The sequence below is a fragment of the Salvelinus sp. IW2-2015 genome, linkage group LG33 (assembly GCF_002910315.2).
Source record: "Salvelinus sp. IW2-2015 linkage group LG33, ASM291031v2, whole genome shotgun sequence".
Classification (NCBI taxonomy): domain Eukaryota; kingdom Metazoa; phylum Chordata; class Actinopteri; order Salmoniformes; family Salmonidae; genus Salvelinus; species Salvelinus sp. IW2-2015.
The window spans coordinates 21,265,713-21,276,934 of record NC_036872.1 but is presented as its reverse complement, the minus strand read 5'-3'; the positions used below and the strand labels follow the sequence as shown (position 1 = coordinate 21,276,934).

General features: G+C 43.9%; 1 protein-coding gene across 1 annotated transcript in view; it reads right to left on the bottom strand.

Annotated features, from left to right (window-relative positions):
* The window catches only part of LOC111957925 (sodium- and chloride-dependent GABA transporter ine), a 58,592-nt gene that overhangs the window by 20,297 nt on the left and 27,073 nt on the right, over nucleotides 1–11,222 (bottom strand). Inside the window, exon 7 of the mRNA XM_070436966.1 lies at nucleotides 8,031–8,155. Within this exon, the coding sequence (XP_070293067.1) occupies nucleotides 8,031–8,155 (125 nt within the window). The remainder of the gene's footprint in view (nucleotides 1–8,030; nucleotides 8,156–11,222) is intronic.

Genomic DNA, 11,222 nt, shown 5'->3' with positions numbered 1-11,222 from the left:
TGAATCCCCAAAAAACATTTCCACTGCATTTCAGCCCTGCCAGAAAAGGACCAGCTGACATGTCAGTGATTCTCTCGTTAACATAGGTGTGAGTGTTGACGAGGACAGGCTGGAGATCACTCTGTCATGCTGTTAGAGTTTGAATAACAGATTGGAAGCTTCAAAAGGAGGGTGATGCTTGGAATCATTGTTCTTCCTCTGTCAACCATGGTTACCTGCAAGGAAACACGTGCCGTCATCATTGCTTTGCACAAAAAGGTCTTCACAGGCAAGGATATTGCTGCCAGTAAGATTGCACCTAAATCAACCATTTATCGGATCATCAAGAACTTCAAGGAGAGCGGTTCAATTGTGTGAAGAAGGCTTCAGGGTGCCCAAGAAAGTCCAGCAAGCGCCAGGGCCGTCTCCTAAAGTTGATTCAGCTGCGGAATCGGGCACCACCAGTAAAGAGCTTGCTCAGGAATGGCAGCAGCAGGTGAGTGCATCTGCATGCACAGTGAGGCGAAGGCTTTCAGAGGATGGTCTGGTGTCAAGAAGGGCAGCAAAGAAGCCACTTCTCTCCAGGAAAAACATCAGGGACAGACTGATATTCTGCATAAAGACAGGGATTGGACTGCTGAGTACTGGGTAAAGTAATTTTCCAGGCATCTGGAAAAAAGCTTGTCCAGAGAAGACAAGGTGAGCGCTACCATCAGTCCTGTGTCATGCCAACAGTAAAGCATCCTGAGACCATTCATGAGTGGTGTTGCTTCTCAGCCAAGGGAGTGGGCTCACTCACAATTTTGCCTAAGAACACAGCCATGAATAAAGAAATGGTACCAACACATCCTCTGAGAGCAACTTCTCCCAACCATCCAGGAACAGTTTGGTGACGAACAATGCCTATTCCAGCATGATGGAGTGCCTTGCCATAAGGCAAAAGTGATAACTAAGTGGCTCGGGGAACAAAACATCAATATTTTGGGTCCATTGCCAGGAAACTGCCCAGACCTTAATCCCATTGAGAACTTGTGGTCAATCCTTAAGAGGCGGGTGGACAAACAAAAAACCCACAATTCTGACAAACTCCAAGCATTGATTATGCAAGAATGGGCTGCCATCAGTCAGGTTGTGGCCCAGAACTTAATTGACAGCATGCCAGGGCGAATTGCAGAGGTCTTGAAAAAGAAGGTCAACACTGCAAATATTGACTCTTTGCATCAACTTCTTGTAATTGTCAATAAAAGCCTTTGACACTTATGAAATGCTTGTAATTATACTTCAGTATTCCATAGTAACATCTGACAAAAATATCTAAAGACACTGAAGCAGCAAACTTTGTGGAAATTAATATTTGTGTCATTCTCAGAAATTTCGGCCACGACTGTAGATTGATGAGGGAAAAAAACGAATTAATCCATTTTAAAATAAGGATAACGTATTTTTTTTTTTTTAAGTCAAGGGGTCTGTATACTTTCAGAGTGCACTGTTTGTTCGTGAAGTCAGTTCAAGATAGGTCAGTGCAGATAGTCTGGTAACCATTTAATTAAGTATTTGCAGTCTTATTGCTTGGGCGTAGAAGCCTTCTCAGAGCCTGTTGGTCCGAGAGCCGTCTTCACGACTGGGAGGGTATGTGTGGACAATGTTAAAGTCCTTAGTGATGTGGACGCCAAGGAACTTGAAGCTCTTGACCTGCTCTACTACAGCCCCATGAATGTGTTCTCCCCTCTTTCTCCTGTAGTCCATGATCACCTCTTTGGTATTACTGACATTGAGGGAGAGGTTGTTGTCCTAGCACCACACTGCGAAGTCTCTGATCTCCAGTCTGTATTCTGTCTCATCGCCATCGGCAATCAGACCTACCATCGTTAGGACAAAGCACACAAGCCTGAGTTGGCGGATGTGTAGTTGCCTACCCTCACCTCCCTGGGGCCTGCCCATCAGGAAGTCCAGGGCCCTCATTTATCAACGATGAGTACGAACAGAAATGTTCTTAAACCATGCGTGCGATCATTTCGAAGCAATGTGTGGGATTTATCAATTTGTACTTCTACTTGAGAATGTGTGTAAATTTAAGCACACCTCTGACCATGCGCACCCACAGCACCTTGTGGGTGAAAAGTCAAACTGATAATGAAATACCATCCACCAAATGGAGAAAGATTGACATACTGGACCAAATCATAATCTATGAAGAAAAAGATAATACATGAATAGTTTATTCATGTAGTTCTTTTATAGACACTTAAGCTACTAATAGTTCTCTCAGGGTGCTATCGAATTCATAACATGAAGCCATTTAAGCCTAATTGAATAATAAAGTCAATTAGAAAGAGAGTGGTATGTAAGGTTGGAGGCAATTTAGTTAAACAATATAAAAAGGCAACACTGAGGCATTGTGACTTGTCCAAAATGTCAAATCTTGCATTGCTGGAGGATCTGGCACAAGAAGCATTACGCAGGGAGCGTGTTTTCAATGAGCATGCAGTTTTTTTTGCTGAGAGCGACACTTGGCTTATTAGTAGAGATTTCGTTTTCCAAGGCATACTTTATTGTATCTCTGCAACCAACTCTCTCCAGAAAGGAGACGGAAACGCACCAATGCCATCCCAGTGCATACCCACGTCCTCTCCACCCTGGGATTTTTGGCCACTGGAACACTCCAACGGAGATTGCGGATCGGTCTGGCATTTCACAACCAACCATGAGCCGGATATTGCCTGCAGTCCTTCATGGCATTATTTCATTGACCCCACAATACATACAGGGTCCGTACACTGCTGTGCAACAGGTCAGAGTGAAAAGGGATTGCAGGCAGAGTGAAAAGGGATTTGCATACCATTTCCAATGACATTGGAGCAATTGACTACAAACACATCGCAATAAAAGCACCATCATTGAACGAATTCAACTTGGTCAACAGAAAAGGTTTGCATTCTGTCAATGTGCAGGTCATCTGTGATTCACATTTGGCTTTGTTGAATGTAGTGGCAAATGGCCAGGTGGGACACGATTCATTCATTGTTGCAGAACAGTTCAGTCGGCTTTAACCTCCAGGAAGAAGCTGTTGAGGATGGATGGCAAATTGGTAAGTGACTTATGTTTTATTTGCCATGTTAGATCTATACTGGGAAACAATATCTGAATGTTGTGTTCATAACTGCAGGAGACCAGGGCTACCCATTAAAACACAACCACAGACGGATGCTGGCACTAAGACCGCACTCAGTCAGCTTTATAAGGAAATAAGCAAACAGGAAACCACTCACCCAGAGGCGGTACTCCTAGTGGCCGGAGACTTTAATGCAGGAAACTTAAATCAGTTCTACCAACATGTTAAATGTGCAACCAGAGGGAAAAAAACTTCTAGATCCTGTACTCCACACACAGAGATGCGTACAAAGCTCTCCTCGCCCTCCATTTGGTAAATCCGACCACAATTCTATCCTCCTGATTCCTGCTTACAAGCAAAGATTAAAGCAGGAAGCACCAGTGACTCGGTCTGCAAAAAAGTGGTCAGATGAAGCAGATGCTAAACTGCAGGACTGTTTTGCTATCACAGACTGAAACATGTTCCGGGATTCTTCCGATGACATTGAGGAGTACACCACATCAGTCACTAGCTTTATCAATAACTGCTTCGAGGATGTCGTCCCACAGTAACTGTACGTACATACCCAACCAGAAGCCAAGGATTACAGGCAACATTCGCACTGAGCTAAAGGGTAGAGCTGCCGCTTTCAAGGTGCAGGATTCTAACCCGGAAGCTTATAAGAAATCCTGCTATGCCCTCCGACGAACCATCAAACGGGCAAAGCGTCAATACAGGGCTAAGATTGAATCGTACAACACCGGCTTTGACGCTCGTCTTACGTGGCAGGGTGAAACTTTTACAGACTACAAAGGGAAGCACAGCCGCGAGCTGCCCAGTGACACAAGCCTACCAGACGAGCTAAATCACTTCTATGCTCGCTTCGAGGCAAGAAACACTGAGGCATGCATGAGAGCATCAGCTGTTCGGACGACTGTGATCACGCTCTCCATTGGAACTGCCGATCTGCGGTCAAGAATGCTGAGTTCATTCCAGTCCCTAGACTTTTTGGCCCTGACAGAGACATGGATCACCCCAGCTGCTCTCTCTTTTTGGCCCTGACAGAGACATGGATCACCCCAGCTGATTTGACTACATTTTCTCTCATAGTCCGACAGCTTCTAGTCGTCGCGGTGGTGGCACAGGGCTGCTCATTTCTCCTAAGTGGATATTCTCTCTTTTCTCCCTCACTCACCTGACCATCTCCTCATTTGAATTCCATGCGGTCACTGTCACTTGTCCACTTAACATTGTTGTCATCGATCGCACACCATGTGCCCTTAGAGCACGTGTCAAACAAGGGCCACGGGACGATTTCGGCCCGTGACACATTTCTGCCTGGCCCGCACAATTATTTGGGTTGTCATTCATTTTTGGCCTGTTTCCATACAGCCCACAATGTGCTGCACTACAAGTCACAGCAAGTACTGCAAATGTGCTGCACGCCAAACGGCAGTACATTGCCACACACGCACCCCTCCTCCCAGACCCACACCCACACTGTAGTGCAGTGTATCATATCATCACTAAATGGTACGGACCGAATCTTCTACCGGAACAAAAGTTTAAACATGTTGTAGGCTAAATGTCAATGCCAAGTTTTGGTTCCAATGGTCATTGCTGTTGCCTACAGAAAATGTCATCTTGGTTGTTGTCACGCCCTGACCATAGAGAGCCTTTTTATTCTCTATTTTGGTTAGGTCGGGGTGTGACTAGGATGGGTAATCTAGGTTGTTTTATTTCTARGTTGGCCTGGTGTGGTTCCCAATCAGAGGCAGCTGTTTAGCYTTGTCTCTGATTGAAGATCATATTTAGGCAGCCATTTCCCCACWGTTTTTTTGTGGGATCTTGTTAATGTGTAGTTGCCTGTGAGCACTCCATAGCTTCACGTGTRGTTTGCTCTATTGTTTTTTGCGTTTCATGAATAAAAAGATGTGGAACCCATATCACGCTGCGCCTTGGTCCGAATGTTTTTACGACGTTCGTGACAGAAGATCCCACCACACCAGGACCAAGCAGCGTGCCCAGGAGGAGAAGGTATCCTGGACTTGGGAGTAAGTTCCAAATACTCTGTGTATTTACGAGGGCATCCAAATCCAGTTTCCAACCCGAGCTGGCCAGCTGGTAATCATATTGAGGACTCACTCTGTTCCTCTCCTTGCACCCAAATCAGATAGGGTGCAATGTCTTGGAAAACGAGCTCCACTTAATATCTTAGCCGTGCTCAACCTACCTCCTTTTACTGTATCTCGTTCTGGATGTATTGTCAAAGTAATTTGGCTAGAAAGCTTGCCGGGTCATCTGGTCTCCCCTGTCTTGTAGGAAGGAGATGCCCTGACACCTCCTATAAGAAGAACTGCTACAGACCTATATCAATCCTACCCTGTCTTTCTAAGGTCTTCGAAAGCAAGTTAACAAACATATTACCGACCTTCGAATCCCACCGTACCTTCTCCGTTATGCATGCTGGTTTCAGAGCTGGTCATTGGGTGCACCTTAGCCACAAGCTCAAAGGAATCTAAACGATCATATACCCGCACTCTAGATACAGACGGTGAACGCTGACGCAGCCGATTCATCGAACTGGCCAAGGCTTTCGACTCTGTCATCACCCACATTCTTATTGGCAGACTCGACAGCCTTGGTTTCTCAAATGATTGCCTCGCCTGGTTTACCAACTTACTTCACTGATAGAGTTCAAGTGTGTCAAATCGGAGCCTGTTGTTCCGAACCTCTGGCAGTCTATGGGTGCCACAGGGTTCAATCCTCGGGCCGACTCTCTTCTCTGTATACATCAATAATGTTGCTCTTGCTGCTGGTGATTCTCTGATACACCTCTACGCAGACGACACCATTCTGTATACTTCTGGCCCCTCTTTGGACCACTGTGTAACTAACCTCCAGACGAGCTTCAATGCCATAACAACTCTCCTTCCGTGGCCTCCAACTGCTCTTAAACGCAAGTCAAACTAAATGCATGCTATTCAACCGATCACTGCTCGCCCGTCCAGCATCACTACTCTGGACGGCTCTGACTTAGAATACGTGGACAACTACCAATACCTTGGTGTCTGGTTAGACTGTAAAACTCTCCTTCCAGACTCACATTAAGCATCCCAATCCAAAATTAAATCTAGAATCGGCTTCCTATATTCGCAAAAAGGATCCTACCGATCCTCGACTTCGGTATATCATCTATAAAATAGCCTCCAACACTCTACTCAACAAACTGGATGCAGTCTATCACAGTGCCATCCGTTTTGTCACCAAGCGCCCCATATATTACCCACCATTGCGACCTGTACGCTCTCGTTGGTTGGCCCTCGCTTCATACTCGTCGCCAAACCCACTGGCTACAGGTTATCTACAAGTCTCTGCTAGGTAAAGCCCCGCTTATTTCAGCTCACTGGTCACCATAGCAGCACCACTCGTAGCACGCGCTCCAGCAGGTATATCTCACTGGTCACCCCCAAAGCCAATTCCTCCTTTGGTCGTCTTTCCTTCCAGTTCTCTGCTGCAACGACTGGAACGAACTGCAAAAATCTCTGAAGCTGGAAACACTTATCTCCCTCACTAGCTTTAAGCATCAGCTGTCAGAGCAGCTCACAGATTACTGCACCTGTACATAGCCCATCTATAATTTAGCCCAAACAACTACCTCTTCCCCTACTGTATTTATTTATTTTGCTCCTTTGCACCCCATTATTTAATATTTCTACTTTGCACATTCTTCCACTGCAAATCTACCATTCCAGTGTTTTACTTGCTATATTGTATTTACCTCGCCACCATGGCCTTTTTTGCCTTTACCTCCCTTATCTCACCTCATTTGCTCACATTGTATATAGACTTATTTTTCAACTGTATGTTTTGTTTATTCCATGTGTAAGTCTGTGTTGTTGTATGTTGTCGAATTGCTATGCTTTATCTTGGCCAGGTCGCAGTTGCAAATGAGAACTTGTTCTCAACTAGTCTACCTGGTTAAATAAAGGTTAATATATAATTTTTTTTCAAATATGGGAAGATTCCTATTCGGTCACAGCTTAGGATAGGACTGAGGCTAGAAATACTGTTCTGTTGATTCAAATGTCTTTACACGGGTCATGACAGAAACTACTTTGAAGCTCTGGTGATGCTTGTCTCACTGGCATGCTAACTGGTCACCCAGGTCTACTCAGTGGGTGTGTCCAAATAATCTCTCCTGCTTCCTGAAGTGTGCACTCATTCACTACTCCCCACACATTTAAAAGCATTAGATTAGTGTAGACATGGGCTAAAGGGAGTTTTCTATGTACAAGTAATTTCCATTCAAATCCATGAAGGGAAGTGAACAAGTGCACACTTCGGGAGAAAAGAGAGATTACTGGGACTCAAACCGGTGTGATGCAGCCTGGCCCAGCCCTCTGAGCTCGCCTGTCTGCCTGTTAGGTAGGGAGGACTGTCTGCCTGTACAAAATCAATTACTCCAAATGCTGTAGTTTTCCACACTAGCACCCCAGAAAGAAGTGCATCCTTGGTGAATGAATCCCTTTGTATTCTACTCTGTGTAAGTTTTCCAGGAACTAATAAAATGAGGAAGGTGTTAGTTCTGAACTCAATTGGACTTTTATGAGTATTATTCCCAAGAGTTATTCACAGGAGTATATGGGTCACGTTCGTACCACTTCCTTCATACACTGCCCTAAACATCTATCTGTCAATGGTGAAGTTGTTTGGTGGTACTATTAGTTTGGCACGTTACCAATACCTACTGACTATGACAAATGAACACTATTCAAGGTATTAACAAACTTAGTGGTTAAAAGATGTGATGAATCATGATCCCCTGGGACTAGTGAGAGGAAGTTTTAGAGACAATAACCCATCCAAACATTAAATAGACACTCTGGAAATTAAAGAGGCATATAAATAGATGGATGAATAACATCAAAGACGTCTCACTTGAACAGGAAGTACTTACCATCTGTGGCAATGTCGTCTACTGGGAGGTTGTGGACATGAGCCATGTAGCCAATGGCTGAGAATATCACAAAACCAGCCAGGATACTGGTGGCCGAGTTAGCTAAGGAGACAATCAATGTGTCCCTAGGGGAGGACCAGAACACAAAACACAGTCAGGCTGATGATAACATTTCTCATGGTCAAATGGATCACTAAGGAAAACAAAACCAGACTTTTTGACTGAAGACAGTCAAATCAAATCAAATGTTATTTGTCACATGTGTCGAATACAATGGCTGGAGACTTAACCGTGAAATGCTTTCTTACGAGACCTTCCCAACGACAGAGTAAAAAAAATTATAAAAAGAGAGAATATTAACACAAGAGAATAAAATACACAAAATGTAGCTATATACAGGGAGTACCAGTACCAGTTGTACGAGGTATGTGAGGTAGATATGTACATGAAGACTGGTTAAAGTGACTAGGCATCAGGATAGAAAATATTCAGAGTCAAATAAAGAATAGAGTAGCAGCAGCATATGGTGAGTGTAAAAGTTGTGTGTGTATGTAGTGTATGTGAATGGGTTTGTGTGAGAGTGTCAGTGAAGTGTGTGTGAGTGAGTGTTTATATATATATATATATATATATAATATATATATATATATATATATATATAAAAAAATCTTAATTTAACTAGGCAAGAAGAACAAATTCTTATTTACAATGACGGTCTACCGGGAAACAGTGGGTTAACTGCCTTGTTCAGGGCAGAATGGCTGATTTTTACCTTGTCAGCTCTGGGATTTGATCCAGCAGCCTTTCGGTACTGGCCCAACGCTCTAACCACTAGGCTAACCATTAGGCTACCTGTGCACCATAATTTTAAAAGGCACACACACTTGTCTATATAAGGTCCCACAGTTGACAGCGCATGTCAGAGCAAAAACAAGCCATGAGGTCGAAGGAATTGTTCGTAGTGCTCCGAGACAAGATTGTGTCGAGGCACAGATCTGAGGAAGGGTATCGAAATATTTCTGCAGCATTGAGGGTCTCCAAGAACACAGCGGCCTCCATCATTCTTAAATGGAATTAGTTTGGAACCACCAAGACTATTCCTAGAGCTGGCCGCCCGGCCAAACTCAGCAATCGGGGAGAAGGGCCTTGGTCATTGAGGTGAAGTACAGAGAGATCCTTGATGAAAACCTGCTCCAGAGCCTCAGGACCTCAGACTGGGGCGAAGGGTCACCTTTCAACAAGACAACGACTAAGCACACAGCCAAGACAACGCAGGAGTGGCTTCGGAAGATAAGTGGCCCAGCCAGAGGCCAAATCTCTGGAGAAACCTGAAACTAGTTGTGCAGTGACGCTCCTCATTCAACCTAACCGAGCTTGAGAGGATCTGCAGAGAATAAATGGGAGAAACTCCCCAAATACAGGTGTGCCAAGCTTGTAGTGTAATACGAAGACTCAAGGCTGTAATCGCTGCCAAAGGGTCTTTAACTTCTCTAGGGTAGGGGCAGCATTCGGAATTTTGGATGAAATGCATGCCCAAATTAAACTGCCTGCTTCTCAGGCCCAGAAGATATGATATGCATATAACTGGTAGATTTTGATAGAAAACATTCTAAAGTTTCCAAAACAGTTAAAATAGTGTCTGTGAGTATAACAGAACTGATTTGGCAGGCAAAAACCTGAGAAAAATCCATTCAGGAAGTAGTTTCTTTTTGGTTTTGTAGTTTTCTATTCAATGCCATTACAGTATCCATTGACTTAGGACTCAAGTTGCAGTTTCTATGCCTTCCACTAGATGTCAACAGTCTTTAGAAATTGTTTCAGGCTTGTATTCTGAAAATGAGGAAGTAAGAGCAGTCTGAATGAGTGGACCCTAAAGTGTCACAGAGCTTTTTCATGCACGAGACAGAGCGAGTGCGTTTCTTGTTTACCTTTTAAATTGACAACGTTATTGTCCGGTTGAAATATTATTGATTATTTAGGCTAAAAACAACCTGAGGATTGAATATAAACATCGTTTGACATGTTTCTATGACTTTACGGATACAATTTGGATTTTTTGTCTTCCTGTTTTGACTGTGTTTGAGCCTGTGGATTACTGAAGAAAACGCGCTAACAAAACTGAGGTTTTTGGATATAAGAGACTTTATCGAACAAAAGGAACATTTATTGAGTAAATGAATGTCTGCTGAGTGCAACCAATGAAGATCATCAAAGGTAAGGGATTAATTTTATCCCATTTTCTTCCCAATTTTCGTGGTATCCCAATCGCTAGTAATTACTATCTTGTCTCATCGCTACAACTCCCGTACGGGCTCGGGAGAGACGAAGGTCGAAAGCCATGCGTCCTCCGAAGCACAACCCAACCAAGCCGCACTGCTTCTTAACACAGCGCGCCTCCAACCCGGAAGCAAGCCGCACCAATGTGTCGGAGGAAACACCGTGTACCTGGCCCTGGTTAGCGCGCACTGCGCCCGGCCCGCCACAGGAGTCGCTGGAGCGCGATGAGACAAGGATATCCCTACCGGCCAAACCTCCCTAACCCGGACGACGCTTGCCAATTGTGCGTCGCCCCACGGACCTCCCGGTCGCAGCCGGCTGCTTTATCTCTATTTCTGACTTGTGTAACTCTTCTACTTGGCTGGTTACTGTTTGTAATGATTTGTCTAGTGGGCTATGTTCTCAAATAATCGTACGGTATGCTTTCGTCGTAAAGCATTTTTTAAATCTGACACCGTGGTTGGATTCCAAGAAGTTAATCTTTAAACCTATGTAAAATATGTTTTGTTTTCTGAATTTTTATAATGAGTATTTCTGTATTTGAATTTGGCGCCCAGCAGTTTCACTGGCTGTTGAAGAGGTGGGACGCTAACGTCTCACGTACCCAAGAGAAGTTAACAAAGTACTGAGTAAAAGGTCTGACTACTTATGTAAATGTAGTTGTTGTTTTTTTATAATACATTTGCAAAAAATTCTAAAAACCTGTTTTTGCTTTGTCATTATGGGTATTGTGTGTACAGTCGTGGCCAAAAGTTTTGAATGACACAAATATTAATTTCCACAAAGTCTGCTGCCTCAGTTTGTATGATGGCAATTTGCATATACTCCAGAATGTTATGAAGAGTGATCAGATGAATCGCAATTAATTGCATAGTCCCTCTTTGCCATGCAAATTGACTGAATCCCTAAAAAACA